This window comes from Mchenga conophoros, linkage group LG7, assembly GCF_057382185.1.
Source record: "Mchenga conophoros isolate Kocher_MC1m ecotype Shallow Benthic linkage group LG7, M_conophoros_male_GT1.1, whole genome shotgun sequence".
Lineage (NCBI taxonomy): Eukaryota > Metazoa > Chordata > Actinopteri > Cichliformes > Cichlidae > Mchenga > Mchenga conophoros.
The window spans coordinates 17364985-17380321 of record NC_140532.1 but is presented as its reverse complement, the minus strand read 5'-3'; the positions used below and the strand labels follow the sequence as shown (position 1 = coordinate 17380321).

At 41.2% G+C, this 15337-nt stretch overlaps 3 protein-coding genes across 7 annotated transcripts; 1 reads left to right on the top strand and 2 right to left on the bottom strand.

Annotated features, from left to right (window-relative positions):
- Window positions 1–683: 683 nt before the first annotated feature.
- Window positions 684–6524, top strand: ldhbb (lactate dehydrogenase Bb). 3 transcript variants are annotated; one of them, XM_085282636.1, is made up of 9 exons: window positions 702–825; window positions 965–992; window positions 2657–2793; window positions 3208–3325; window positions 3545–3718; window positions 3819–3992; window positions 4068–4185; window positions 4709–4832; window positions 5879–6524. In XM_085282636.1, exons 3-9 carry the CDS (start codon window positions 2665–2667, stop codon window positions 6044–6046), a joined length of 1005 nt encoding a protein of 334 aa, XP_085138762.1. In that variant the 5' UTR covers window positions 702–825; window positions 965–992; window positions 2657–2664; the 3' UTR covers window positions 6047–6524. The 3 variants fall into 3 exon arrangements, with proteins under 3 accessions (XP_085138760.1, XP_085138762.1, XP_085138759.1); XM_085282633.1 differs by having other exon boundaries at window positions 965–2208; XM_085282634.1 differs by lacking the exon at window positions 965–992 and having other exon boundaries at window positions 684–825.
- A 315-nt stretch (window positions 6525–6839) lies between these two features.
- LOC146569940 (spexin prohormone 1-like) lies at window positions 6840–11615 on the bottom strand. 2 transcript variants are annotated; one of them, XM_085282632.1, is made up of 6 exons: window positions 9252–11615; window positions 8443–8514; window positions 8319–8364; window positions 8172–8231; window positions 7132–7218; window positions 6840–7035 (listed from the first exon to the last, which is right to left on the bottom strand). In XM_085282632.1, exons 2-6 carry the CDS (start codon window positions 8503–8505, stop codon window positions 6977–6979), a joined length of 315 nt encoding a protein of 104 aa, XP_085138758.1. In that variant the 5' UTR covers window positions 8506–8514; window positions 9252–11615; the 3' UTR covers window positions 6840–6976. The 2 variants fall into 2 exon arrangements, with proteins under 2 accessions (XP_085138758.1, XP_085138757.1); XM_085282631.1 differs by having other exon boundaries at window positions 8319–8514.
- A 132-nt stretch (window positions 11616–11747) lies between these two features.
- golt1bb (golgi transport 1Bb) lies at window positions 11748–15290 on the bottom strand. 2 transcript variants are annotated; one of them, XM_085282630.1, is made up of 6 exons: window positions 15112–15290; window positions 14413–14504; window positions 13928–14106; window positions 13554–13635; window positions 12263–12278; window positions 11748–12170 (listed from the first exon to the last, which is right to left on the bottom strand). In XM_085282630.1, the coding sequence occupies exons 1-6, from the start codon at window positions 15134–15136 to the stop codon at window positions 12163–12165; spliced, it is 402 nt and encodes a 133-aa protein (XP_085138756.1). In that variant the 5' UTR covers window positions 15137–15290; the 3' UTR covers window positions 11748–12162. The 2 variants fall into 2 exon arrangements, with proteins under 2 accessions (XP_085138756.1, XP_085138755.1); XM_085282629.1 differs by having other exon boundaries at window positions 11748–12278; window positions 15112–15288.
- Between the last annotated feature and the right edge of the window lie 47 nt (window positions 15291–15337).

The following is a 15337-nucleotide window of genomic DNA, read 5'->3' as shown; positions in this document are numbered from 1 at the left end:
CCTTCCCTCATGAACTGCACACAGTGTTTTATGAATCTTTTCTGCATGAGACTGTATCCCCCTGCTGGTTTACTGGTGTGTGTGCGCTTGTGTTTGACAAAGTGTCCTCATGACACTCAGATCCAGCAGCGTGTAAAAAAGGACTCCGCGTCCAAATGCTCGGTCAGTCCACACCTGCAGCTGAATCACACATCTATTTCTTGGAACAGTTTAAAGAAAAATACAAGCTGAAATAAGTTTGTTTGTTTGTTTGTTTGTTTGTTTGTTTTTTTAAAGATAATTGAAAGTCAGGAAATAAAGGCAAAATTACCTAATTTATATTAAGTATATTTACATAGTGAGGTAAAAGGCAGGCCCATCAGAGTGCGTGAGTGTTGTACTGACACTAAAACGCAGGGCTTTTTGTTTGTTAATTATTAACTTTGCTAATTCCAACCCAAGACCGGCTAGAAGGACAAACGCCACAAGACCAAATCTGCTGGAGTCACCGGCATGTGGCATTCATTCACCGACTGAATATGTAAAGTAAATGTGACAATAATGTCCGCAACAATAACAGCTCTATTTTTGGTTTATGTTTTTGGAATACGTAGTCATGTTTTGTTATTTTGCATGAAGTGTCAGTGAATGATGTACCAGCTGACTGTGGTGGCCGATGGAGTGCCAAATTGAGTCTTTGCAGGGGACGGAGAGGCTTAGCCCATTAAATCCGGCAGACTGCAGGCTGACAGCACAACAGGAAGAAGAGTAGCCACACCGTACAGCACAACAGAGGAGAGTCTCACTGTAGCCCAAGGAGTTATACCTGGACGCTCAACAAAACAGGTGAACTGCGGTATTTCCGTGTTGTGTAGATAGTATAATTTTATCTTTCTGTTGTTGAAATATGTGTAGCAGTTTGTGACACCTGAATGCCTTTGGCTTTGTTTTGCTTGCATCAGTCCTCTCTTCATTCTCACTTTAGGGTGGTCCATTTCAGTGTGTGCAGAACTGTGAGTCACATTTAAGTTTACATATACGTAGGGTCTGCTTGTGTTTACAGTGGCAGTCAGAGTATTTTTTTTTTTTTAAGGGATTTGTTTTCACAACCACAAATGAAAAGTTTATGTATAAGCAGGGCAATTAGCTAGAAGTTAAAATTCTGCATTACATTAATTTTATAGCTGAGTTTGGGGCTTTAGGCTTTCCTGTTGCTTTGTTTTGTCATCATGTATTCATTATATCTCATCCTCCCCCGCAGTGGCTGTTTAGGTTCAAGTTCAAGGCAGATGTAACTTTTTTCAGACGTCGCAGCCGACTACCTCACTGTGTTGGAGTACCAACCATGCTTCTACTGCAGTTGACTGAGAGTTATGAAAACTGCTGTCACCCTCCCTCCCTCCTTCCCTCCCCAATGACCTTGGATGCTAAGCCATCTCATTAACCGCTCACATTTACATGACTGGAGTGCATGGTGCTGTCAGCTGGTAATCCAGCTTCGGTCTTGGATAATGAATGGATCGTTTCAGCATTGCACTTTCAATAGCAGCATATTCAGCATTCATGCCTGCTATTAGAGACGCACAGGGATGTTAATGTCTGTCTCTTCAAGCATAAGTGCCCCTTGCTTTACATTATTTGCAATTTGCAGTGCATGGTTTTAATCTAATTATTTCTAAACGTATCTGATGGTTGTTTAACAACAGCATCATTTCAGATTCATTACAGGCCAGTGTTTTAAACTGTGCTTAGAGAGACATAAAGCAGGTCCCTTCATTCATTTAGAATAAATTATCAAGCCTTTTAAATAGAAATCAGCTGTTCTTTTGAGACCTCCCATTAGAGGTGAGGTGTAGCAGATGGAAGCAGCGTTAAGGGATTACAGTAACTCCTTTAACAGTCTGCAGTCAGTCAATCAAGTTTGGCATCCGATTATACTGCTACGTCCTCCTCGTTTGGGAAGGAGGGAGGGAGGTGAGGAGCGGAGCTCTGTGCAGCTGACAGCTCCTCCATCTAACCCTGAGTCACATGAGCTCTGTGGGACTGCTGCAGCTGAGCGGATACTTGCCTGGACCGACTGCATTGCAAAAACTGTGACTCAGGGAGGTGTTGTGGATGCAGGAGGGGGGACAGAGCTCTGTAGGAACACGACTTAGTCATCCATCCAGGTGGCCATGCTGATTACATGGTGGTATTTATACCTTGCAGCTCGGAGCTTCATCGGACAATGCAAGTATTGCTGGTGTTTTTGTGTCTGGCCATATGTCATTTCAAGGTGAACTCTCTGCAAATAGAGAACGCGTGAGACAGGACCTAATACGTTTCTGTCTGAGAGCAGATCGCCTTCTTCATACCTGCTAGAAAGGGAAATAATGCACTCTCTAGTTGTCCTTGAAGCCTTTTCTTTTTCCTGCCCTCCTTCCTTTGCCTTCAGTTCCATTTCAAAAAAGAGAAAACTGCTGTAAATGATCGAAGTGTCTGAGAAGTGGTTTTCTTCTATGCCACTGTATGTCAGGCTTGCGTTAGAAATCCCTCTGCACTCTGACTTATTTATGAGTTGTGTGCATGCGAGGCTGCACGCAGGACCATTGGCTACTGTCGTGTCTGTGTAAAATGCTTTGCTGCTTCACCTGACCCTAAACGCTCATCCCTTTCTTCTTTCATTTACACTTCTCAGCACTGAAAATGGCTTCAGTCCTGCAGAAACTGATCACACCGCTGTTCAGTGGTCCACCTGAGCCTCCGAGGAATAAAGTTACAGTGGTGGGTGTGGGCCAGGTTGGCATGGCCTGCGCTCTCAGCATCCTACTCAGGGTAAGAGTCTCACTGGTTCTGCCTCTCAGATTACCACGCTGCCTGCTGGGGTCACGAGATGGGATCATACTCAGGCTCTTCCAAGATTGCCACGAGATTACTGATCTCTTGGTGTCTGATCTGACCGTTATCCCTTTACTGCACTTGTTAACAAGGAAACATGTATTTGTAATCAAAAAGGAAGAATTACAGTGGAGTTCTCCTAAAGCTGTTCAGGTTTTATTTTCATTCACTTAAATTAGATAACCCGTTTCACCGTTGGACTGAATCATACATCATAAAACAATTATTTAAGCCATTAGGCTTAAAACAGACTCACTTGAAGCTCTCTATTATGTTCTTTTTTTCAACTAGTTCTAATGGCAACAAGCAAACTGTACTATGGATCGGTTTGACCTTGTCTGATATGTGCAGGAGCTGGCTGATGAGCTGGCGCTGGTGGATGTGGTGGAGGATAAGCTGAAAGGAGAGATGATGGACCTGCAGCATGGCAGCCTCTTCCTCAAAACCCCCAAAATAGTTGCAGATAAAGGCGAGTTCATATCGCAGACAAACACACATACACACACACATGCAAACACACAGGAGCTCAATCTCATAAAGCAGCCTTAGTTTTAATTAAAACTCTTTAAAAAGTATTTACAGGGTGCAGCTCACTATGGAGCTGTTTAAATTTAATTTCCCACCTTTGCAAAGGTTTGAAGGAGAATGTGAACCCAAACTGATCTGTTTTTTAAAATTTGTATTTCAGACTATTCGGTTACAGCTAACTCCCGCATCGTCGTGGTGACCGCTGGAGTCCGTCAGCAGGAGGGGGAGAGCAGGCTGAACCTCGTTCAGAGAAACGTCAACATCTTTAAGCACATCGTCCCCCAGATTGTCAGATACAGCCCTGACTGCGTCATCATTGTTGTTTCCAATCCAGGTTCAGCCAACCACATAGCTCTTCTTTATTTACGTCCTCAGACATGAAATCTTGCAGTATTCACCTTTTAACACTATAAATCTCTCCCTCTCTCTGACAGTCGATATACTGACTTATGTGACCTGGAAACTGAGCGGGCTTCCAAAGCACCGTGTCATCGGCAGCGGCACCAACTTGGACTCGGCACGCTTCCGTTTCCTGATGGCTGACAAACTGGGAATCCACCCGAGCAGCTTCAACGGATGGATCCTGGGAGAGCATGGAGACACAAGTGGTGAGGATGCTGTAGGCAATAACTGTGTATGGTGTGTACGTGCATGAAGGTTGATGGTTTCCAGATGTGTTACAGTGCCTGTGTGGAGTGGAACAAACGTGGCTGGAGTCAGCCTGCAGACGTTAAACCCTGATATCGGCACTGACAGCGACGACGAGAACTGGAAAGAGACTCACAAGAAGGTGGTGGACAGGTAGGCTGGAGGTCGCTTAAATCTAGTTTATGGATACAATATTTTAAAGTATGATCTTTTTAAACTCACCTGCTAGTGGTGAGCCGATATCTCTGTTCACTGATGGGCAAGTTGATAACACAGTCACAGTCAATGCTGGACATGCGCACTGTCAGCAAAGAGCTGCACCTTATTGGTCGGAAACCCTGACATGGGTCAGATTTCAAACTAAGGCCAACATGGAAGCTCATCTGCAAACTTTCTCTTCAATTCTGAAATTCTTCAGGCTAAAAGTCTCTCTTTCTTTCATGCTGGATCAACATCAGCGAGTTTAAAATATTGTGTAGATGAGTGTAGATCTCATCTTTACCGAGTCAACACCACGTCACAATACAATGGCTGACCGTTTAGACACGACACAGACGTATCACCTATCGCTACCTTAGCTGTTACCTGTCGCTGTCTTAATCAATCTCGGTGAATTTTCATGATTTTAGACACTTTAGACATGTTTTTGTTTGTTTGTTTGTTTTACATCTCTTAGTGCCTATGAGGTGATCAAACTGAAAGGCTACACCAACTGGGCCATCGGTCTCAGCGTAGCCGACCTGACAGAGAGTCTCATAAGGAACATGAACAGGATTCATCCCGTCTCCACCATGGTGGAGGTAACAGACGCTCATGTTCATGTACTCGTTAAAGAATTTCCCAGTATTCTTTAAAATATAACTTTAACTAGAATTTTGAATCCAAAATGTATAAAGTGTGAGTGTAATTACCAGTTGTGTTAAATAAAGCTCTTTTTTTCCCAAGCCACTTTTCTGATAGTAAGAGTGAAACACTAAGCCAAAAAAGAATCATCAGATGTAATCATCTGTTGGGATAATCATTATATATTCCAAAAGGCAAGTTTCAAGGAAAAACGCAGAACATTTGCAGGTTCAGTCGACACGTTCTCTAGAGTTGAAGCCCGGCAACCTCAGTCACCAGAGCAAGGGTGGGGAACTCCAGGCCTCAAGGGCCTGTGTCCTGCAGGTTTTAGATATCACCCTGGGTCAACACACATGAATCAAATGATAAGTTCATTACTAGGCCTCATTACCGGACATGTTGAGGAGGTAATTTAACCATTTAAATCAGCTGTGTTGGATCACGGACACGTCTAAAACATGCAGGACACCGGTCCTTGAGGCCCAGAGTTCCCCACCCCTGGGCTAGAGCATAAGACTGTTGATCTCAGGGTCGTGGGCTCAAGCTCCACGTTGGGTGTTCAGATTTCAACTCCACCCCCTTTGAGCTTGTGCGAGTACATATGTAATATATTTCATGATGTGTAGATGCACTAGATCAGCGGTGTCGAACTGCAGGCCTCGAGGGCTGGTGTCCTGCAGGTTTTAGATGGGTCCTTGAGCCAACACAGCTGATTTAAATGCCAAATGACCTACTCAGCATGTCTTGAAGTTCTCCAGAGACCTGGTAATGAACTAATCATGTGATTCAGGTGTGTTGACCCAGGGTGATATCTAAAACCTGCAGGACACCAGCCCTCGAGGCCTGGAGTTCGACACCCCTGTTCTATACACAGTAATGTCATATTTTAATATTTAAAAAACAATTGCTTTCCCTATAGTTCCCCTCTTTAGACCTCTATAGCAAGTCTTTGTTATGACGCTAAGCCCTTCCACATAAAGACAGTGTGCTTTGTCATTAACAGGGCATGTACGGGATCAGTGACGAGGTCTATCTGAGTCTGCCCTGCGTGCTGAACAGCGGGGGTGTGGCTAGCGTGATCAACATGACCCTGACAGATGAAGAGGTGGCCCAGCTGCAGGCCAGCGCTAACACACTCTGGGACATCCAGAAGGACTTGCAGGATGTCTAACCTGCCCGCAGGGGGAGCTAATAGCTACACCTTCCTGACTACTCATGACCTTCAGCATCACTCCACGGTCACACCAGAAAGCTTTGCCCCTCTGCACCTTCAGCCTACTGCACTATGTAGATTCCCAGATTTTTGGAGGGGTTTCATCCAGCCAGATTTAGCCGTAGGGGTCAGTTTGTGCACTTCTGCTCGCTGGAGACCAAAAGGTGACCCCAATAATGAGTGAGATGCTCTGACTCATTTGTCCTTTGCTGTGTTGCACTGTGGGACCACGTGTCATGTTGCTTTGGCAACTAATAAAAGAAGCAGGGACTAAAGCAATAAGTGCAGTGTTTCAGTTCTTCAGTGTTGACTATTTATGTAGCGTGATAGAAATCTGTGAACATGGGCTTTCTCTTTTGCTGAAAGTGAAGAGCAGAGTGTTACATGTGGCCTATGATCTAACAACATGGTTCAATAAAATAAATCCTAAAACCCTGCTGGAAGCTCATGGTGATTTTACTGGAATGTATTAGTCGATGAACTCTGTCTGATCCCGATCGTCTACGTCCGACACGGCTCTCTCAGTGACCGCTGTGAAGACGGCACGATGATGAGTGACTGATAGTTTGTCATCCTGGTGTTAATCACTTCATGGTGTGAATGAGTGACTGGCGTAATTGTTTTAATAAGTTGACAAGGATGAGTGTAAATGGAAATCCATCCATGCGTCACACCACCAAACTGCACATGATGACAGTCAAATGAAGAGATAAACTCACGCATAAATCAGACTCTAACATCTTGCAGACGGACATTTTCATTTATTTTGCGCATTTTATTATAAGTTAAGTCAAATTTGCGACACGCAGACAAACATCAACAATAACAATAAAATGTAACAAGCAACATAAGAAACAGAAAAACATAGAACTGGGCTCTGATGAATGTTCACAAGTGGGTTCTATTCACCTCCTGATAGTCCAGGTGATTATCTGGATTGCCTGCATCTGAGGATTAAAAAAAAGAGCCATAAATAATCTTAAAGCAGTTCAGGAGGATCTGGTAAGTCAGGGTGTTGGTGGTGATGAATTCCAAGGTTTTACCTTCTTCTACAGCTCGCTGTAGGAGTTCCAGTAAAATGGATAAAAGCAAAGAAGAGCCTCGGCCATCGCTGTTCTGCTTGTGAGTCCCTGCAGAGAATCGGAGCAGAAATGGCAGTATTTGGAAAAGAAACAAAAAACTGTGCAACCAACAAAATACAAATATAGCTGTGTGAAGAGGAGACTAAGATTTCCTCTTTTTTATCTTCCGTATGAAACCCTCGGAAATAAACACCCAGGATCAGGCTGATGAAATCACATATGTGGCACTTCACCCTCTTAACGCCTCGTGTATCATATTTGACACATACAGTTTTTGAGACTTCTACATCATCAGTGGGGATTGTCTAAAATCTAAATAAATTCCACAATACACTTTGTTATTTAAAAAAAAATTAATTTTCTGGTAATTATTTCATTGTTCAGGCTTTAAAGGGTTAAAACAAGGAACACAAAATTAATAAGTAAACATAACAAAATGTAATATTTATTATGATTTCTAACTCTGGTAATAAGCCATCACTTCAAACATGATAGCAAAATAATTTATTCATGGAGTTTTTACTCTGATGGAAATAAAATACCTGCAAACTAAAAAATTTAACAAACTCTTAAAACTGCCTAGGATTAAAAAGCAGAAGAAGAAGAAGAAGCTCTCATTAATGACTGATTTCTGAAACATTTGTAAATGTTTCAGAAAATGTAACCAGTTCAAAATCACAATATCAGCCTTATTTCTAGAGTACATTTAAAACAAACAAGCTCGACCATAGTGCTTTACAAGTTAGTGTAAAACAAACAAGATCAATAAAATGAATAAAATCAAGTAAATCATTAAAAAACTAACAAATACAATAAATGTGAGTAAAAACAAACTAAAACAAAAAGTTACCACAATATTAAGTACAAACTTATTCCAAAGGATGATTTCTTACAAATGAATACAGGCTCCTAAGAGCCAAATACAATACTAGTCAGCTTACACAGAATATTTACTTGTTTATCTGATTACACTACTCGAGCTGCATCATGTATTCACACACCTGAGTGAAAAGTGCTTTCTTCCTCTCTTCTGGCACGCTCCAAAAATGAGCGGCGTCCCTCTGTAAAAGATCAGCACACTATATTGTTTCGATCTGATAGACGTCTAAAACCTGGGTGACTGTTTGCTGCCGTCAGTGCGTTCTTACGTGCTCCTTTCAGGTATAGGATCGCCTGAGAAGTCCAGTTTCTCCTCTGAAAAGGGAAAAGAAAATTCTGTTCCAGCGCAGGCTGATCAGGGTTAAACATGACAAAAGAAAAATACCGACTAACCTGTGGAGCAGTCCAACACTGAGAAACCAGCGACAGCAAAAGCAGCGTGACTAGTAGAGACATTGTTGAACTCTGCAACAGAACAAAAGGGGGAAAAATGTTTTTCTGAGAAGTATACGTTTAATTACAGTCATCCAGCACACATCTATTTCTCTGTGTTTAGATGTAAACTCACTGTAAACAAATTTTAAAGCACCTCATCGGCATCTAGATGCCAGTAATTTACAGTAAAATGTTTGCAGTAACTTTACAGTAAATTACATTTTCTGTCATTTTTATTACAGTAAATGTACTTTAAATTAAATTACAGCCACTACCTTCAAGTAAATTTACAGTTGGACACCAGTAAGTTGCGGTTTGTGTACATTATACAGTTAAAATGTATTTATAATAACAGTATTTGTAGCATATTTTCATTAATAGTGTTTTATTTTACTTCAATTTATAGCATTCTGACTTTGTTACATGTTACTAATGTAAACACACTATAATAAATCTCTGTAAGCAGGTTTAAGAAATTGCCCGTGTATTTTTAGCAAGTAAACTTCTCCTGTACACACAATTGTGAGCTGTTGTATTGTACTAACACCTCACTATACTAACTACTACTGAATGACAATAGTTACATGTTTTCTGTCTGTGCTTTATTAGCTTTATGATTTATTATGCTGTATTGTGTTATAAACAAATTTTATTTTGCTCATAAATAGTAAAAGGTAGACTTAGAAAGTAAAAGTTTAATTTACTTAATTTTTTCACATTTAAGAAAATTAAAATATTATATATAACTAAGAAGAGGGATATCTTACCTTTTACTTTAAGCGTTGTGCTCTCCTGCAGGTTGCAGCTGGTTTAAATGTTTAATGTTTCCCTGTCAGTGCAGTCACATCGTTTGTAAGAAAAAAAACAACTGATGACGCTGACAGGTGTCTTAATCACTTCACACCTACTTCTTCAGCTGACGGTGCTGTTAAAGATGTCGCTGCACATTAATCGCAGACGCATGAGAGACACTCAAACTTTTAAGTCTTGCAAGCAGCAGAGTATTTTCACAGGGTCACTGCAGGACGACAACGCCGGTGAGATTTTATGAATGAAGTTGATGCGGTGAGCAGTGATGAGGTGGCAGGTGCAGATGCCAGAATAAGACAATTCTAGTCCTTCAAGGGCCCTGTGTAATCTGCAAATCTATTTTATTGGCTACAACTGATTTGTCCATGACTTCAGTAGGTCTTCTCCCAAATTGCGGTCATCATTGTGAGGAGCACTACTTGCTCATAGGGGGCGGAGTCATATGATTGTTCAAGTGTCTTGGTAATATTGCAGGGTCTTTGTCTCTTTAATATAAAGCCTTGGGGCAACTGTTGTTTTGAACTGCAGCTATGTAATAAAACTAAAGTGAATGGTGGTCTTTGCTAAAATAAGACCAGCACTGTATTAATGTGAACTATGGATGAACTTAAGTCTTGCCGTGGCTTAAGTGCATTGGTCCTTCAGCCAGGTGAGCTAAAAATATACACATACTAATACATTTTAACCTCTCAAACATTTTCTAAGAGACATTTAGGCCTTTACTATCACAACATGGCAATTAATGTGTTTATTTCAAAGGCAAATATAAGTGTAGTTAAATTAAATGTGTTTGTTCTACCAAGGGCTCTAGCAAAAATATTTAAGTAACCCATCATTAGTTTTTCTTCCACTTTTATTATGAATGCAGTGCATTTGCTTGAAGATGATGGATTTGTATCAAAGTTTGAGAATGTGGGTTCGACATGAGGAGCAGAAGCCTGGATCAGCTGAAAGCATGAAGGACATTGGATGACATGAGGACCTTGAATTTATTTGTTATTTTTGTTTCAACTGTTTTAGAAATTTCACACATACATAAATCTCTGTGTTTATGACCTGTACACACTGTGTATAAACAGTTAATTCGTTTTGAATTATAAATCTAATCTCTGATATGTGAATGCTTAAAGGGAACGTATTATCATTTCACAGTGGTTGACGTTGTCATATAAAGCTGGCTTAAGACTCATCAGAGTAAACACCAGTTTGATGACCAACCTTTCCATCAGAAGTTGACCGTACAGCACCCTCAACCAGTGAGTGACCACTTTGAATCACAAAGTGACCGCACAGGTCGCCTGTTGGGAGGCAACCTGCGGGCCACTCGGACTAACTGCAATCAGTCTCATGCGGATTGGTGAATATTTACAATGCCGACCAATTAAAAACGCAGAGTGCCAACACACTGCAATCTAAACAAGTCAGTCTGTGCCAATCAGCGCAACTCATCTGCAACACGCCTCTCTGTAACAGGACTCAACTGGTTTCCAGCTGCTTATATAGTTAAATCCCTGTCCTGTAACAACACCGTCACTGTTTTTGGATGAATTTGTTTCAAATCAATGAGTTTTCAGCTGGACTCTGAATCTAAATGGTTTAGACTTCTGTTTATATACATGGCAACAAATTTGGAAATTTATGCTAGTAAATCTTATATATATTATTGAGTATAACCACCGTATTATCACAAACAGATTGCATGTGGATGCCAACTTGAGCACATTCAATCGTACACTGATAGCAGACTGAATCCATTTAATGCTGTTGTATTGCCACCTTTGAATCCAGCAACTGACTACAAGTGGTTGCAGACTTGGTCCCCGCCTCTGAAGCAACCAAGACAATGAGATTAGTTTACTACACACGATCATACAGTCTCCAACCGCCTTCTTCCTTCTTCTAAATATGTCCCTGCTGCAACAACCTGAATAAAATTAGTAGGTCATTAGCAAGACTTGACTACATGCTCAGGTGGCAACACCTAACCATACTGAAGTTTAAATAAATGTAAGTAAATATAAGTTTTTGGAAGAAAATAAAACTACTTTTAAAAGTACTTTTATTGTACCATGTTAATTTAGTCATGAGCTGCTGTAACATGAATCAAATGGATGAATTGCCACCTCAGCATCAGTCAAGTTCTATAAAGTCTAATGACCTACTGATTTTATTCAGGTGTGCTGCAGAGGGACACATGGAAAAGTTTCAGGACACCGGCCATCGAGGACTGAAGTTGAACACCTGTGCATTAAAGGGTAAAACAGCTTGTTTCAGAGGACATGTGCATTAGAGGAGCTTCACCAAGGCCCAGTATGGGTGAACCATGTAAAGCTCTTCTAGTAGAGTCCCTGAATAGAAGATGGAGCTGGGCTTCTTTTAGCAAATCATACTGTTATTACCCAAAACGCAGGTAAGATCTGGGACATCTAAATTACTTACGCTACAAAACAAAATTTATAAAATGCACACTTTATTTCAAACGCTTAGAAAAGTTACAGTTAAACATCTCCATCCAGGACAATATAAACTGTTTTTACATTTCTGCCACATTTAGCTCAACTGCACATTTTTTTAAAGTATAAAATTCCACTAACTCTTCATGGAGGGGAAAAAAAGGCCCTCAGTGTCTGTTCAGGCACACAGATGCTGTCACTGTCCTCCGAGTTAATCCAGTGGTCCCAGATTATCAGTCCATAAATATCAGAGTGGAATGACATAAAAGAGAAACTGCTTTCAGCCTTAAAAAAAGATCTCTTGGTAATGTTTTCCAGTAGCAGTCAGAAACAGTTTCCCTCTAATAGAATTAAATGTACAGTCAGTCAGACATCCACAGATGCGTGTGTCTTTTGTGCAGAGTAATGTTTGGATTCACAGCTCTGGAATGGCAATGGTCAAAATATACAGTCACCATGAGGCGGTAAGAAACGCTGAAACTGTCCTCTTTGTTATACCATCGTGTTGCTCTCACCAATTTTGTCCACCAGCTGAAATAAAACATGAAAAAGGGCAGAATTATTTACGAGTTGTTATGCGAAGGATGATTTAAAATAACATGTATGAAGCAGAACATGCAAGGATGATGATGTTGATAATGCAGTGAGGTTTTTATATTGGTAAACAGCTGTAAAATATTAGCGACCACGGCAGAATTAACTGATCCTGGACGCTGACGGTTTCCAAGAAGCTACAAAAGGCTTCAAAGACACGAGACTGAGCGGGGAATCCCATGAGGTCGTGCTCAGGACAACAGGGACCCTGTTATTAGACTAGATGAGAGAAAGACCAGAGCCCTCTCATCTAAAAACCCTTCCTCAGCTTTTGGAGCCATTTCACTCTAAAAATCTTTAAAGCCCACATAGATCAACAAAGTAATATCAGCTTCTTTAAAAACTTTCAGCTGCTTTTTGCCGTAAATGCCATTTGTATCATCTAATGGAAAAAGTTCATGTTTAGCTTAGAGAACTAATCCCCAAATATTTTGATAATCAATTCTTTGCACTTAACATTATTCAAATACGAATAAAGAAAACAAATCCCTGGTTCCAGCTTCTCAAATGCAAGACTTTAAATGATGTATTTTAGTCATATATGGTGGTAAACTGAATTTTGTTTAGCACAAATAAAACAAGATAGTTTAGTATTCGTATAATTATACTTGCATGACTTTTTAGACAACGGGCTGCAAATACCAGATTTTTCCATGTCTGCCAAAGACTGTATTTAAAAGATGGAGGAGGCCACCGTGACACCCTTTGATTAGCAAAATTCTGCTTCCAGGCCTTGAGCTTAAATAGATGCAAGGTGCGGATCAGACCATGAGTCTGAGTGACTCGGCCACAATGTAGGTGGCGTACCCTGCTATTTCAACTACAGCTGGAATCTCATGTACACAGTGGACATCATGTTGTATTTAATGAAACCTGAAAGTAGCAACTGAGACCATAACCTAAGCAGGAGAGCCAGAAGCCATTTTCTCATGCACTTCTATAGAATCTGACTTCTTACTGCAACCAGAGAGGCTTGCATAAAAGAAAACTGCAGGTGCACTCAGAGAGCACCTTCTCCACCATGACCAACTTTTATTATTACTGCATCAAAGATTGGTGGAATCTTCCTCTCCACAAAGTTTCATCAAATTCAGACAGTGTTTATTTACTGTTAGTCCTGCAGACAAATGTCATTGAAAGCCTTATAAAGCTAAACAATATTTGTGATTAGTGACCCTTATTAAGGTTAAAGTGCCTGAGAGTGACACTTACCGCACTGATCCCCGGTAAGCTGAGCAAAGATCCGAGCACAGGCACTCGTCTGATGAATCCGACTGCCACCGGGAAGAATCCCCTGTTAACGAGTGCAAGAATAAAGTGAGACTTGGAAATTGTTTTGGACATGTGCAGAGGAGAGATAGTGGACAGTGTTGAATATGGAGGTGCCAGGCAGGAGGAAAGAGGGAAGACGGCAGAAGAGGTTCATGGATATAGTGAAGGAGGACATGCAGAGGGATTGAGGTGACAAAGGACGTTAGGTATAGGGAGAGATTCGGGTAGATGATCCACCGTGGCAACCCCTAATAGGGAGCAGCCAAACGAGGAAGAAGAGGAAAAGGAGTTCAGCCCTTTCTGACTGAGCTGACCTGAATAAGAGGAAGAAACCGTAGATCTCCAGAACAACCCCAACAATCGGCCAGCCAAGCAGAACCACCAACACTCCTCCCAGGAAGAAGCTGGTGGCTTTTAGTTTGTGCCTCTGGAAGAAAAACCTGAAGGTACGCTCGAGGCCGATGACGAACGACAGTCCGGAGACAAATAGAATCTGCACAGGAAACAACATGTCACGGGTCCAAGATCTTTTAGGTTATATAGGATAGACTTTCACACTGTGTTATAATTACTAGGTAGGTTCTGTGCTCACAGCAATTTTTAATCTAATAATTTACCCGATATAAACATTCATTTTTAACATCTGTTTCCTTTTTACTGCCCTGCTCTAGAGCAGCAAAGAAAAGATCAACTTCCACTCACATCAGCAAATGTGATCATATGGACCAACAGCCAAATGGCAATCAACAATACAGGTACTACTCTGATATATCAATGAACCCAAAAACCATCAACTCACATTTCCAATGGCAAGGAGAGCTTTATCAAAAAACAGCATCATCCCAAAGAAGAGGAAAAACACACCAAACCCCGTCAGTCCCATCCCAATCTCTGCAGACATCAAGAAAAAGAAAGAAGTTATTAATAAGTCGCATGATCTACTTTGGTTTACATGGATTTCAATTTTATTAAAGAAATGCAGAATGACTATTCATTAAGGGGGGTATTCATATTCATTTCCAGCTTCACATTTTATTACAAGGCAGCTTTGCATGATCCAGTCCAAAATAAGCCTTGTTTTTCTTACAGTGGGACTCTGGATTAGCCAGCTTTAAGCAAGCTTTCTTATTATTGGCTGCCCTTTGCAGACAGAAGGTTTGAACAGCAGGTAGGTGGGACTTCTGTGCTGACATCACACAGCCAAGTGTAAAAAAACAACAACAAAAAACCAAGCAGTTAAATGACTCGTGCACATACGCTAACCTCGTTGGTTTACACTTCGGCCGTGCTCGATATACGTTTTTTTTTTTTAAAACAAGAAACAAGTGAAAAAGAAAAAAAAAAACAGTTCCCCTTTACAGCTACTTCACGTGGTGACGTAGCGTTGCTCTCAGCCAATCGTGTTTGAGCTGCTGGCCTCGTACATTCAGCTAAACCCGGTTTCGCACAGAAACACTAGAAAGACAAAGAACAGCATAGAAACAGAAGCGGCTCTTACTTTGTGAATCCGTGAGCGAAATCATTTTGGTATCCGCTGAAGACTCTGTCCAATCACCAAGAGGTCGCAACGACTCAAACTGGCAGCTTTACGAAAGCAGCGTAGCCAAAGTGTTGATGCTACAAGCGGCAGTAGCAGCAGTGGAGGCAAAGGTAGCGGTTCATTACGCAACCACGTCAGCCGGAGCCACGTATACGCGCACGCCAGCAAAGATCGTCTATGATGA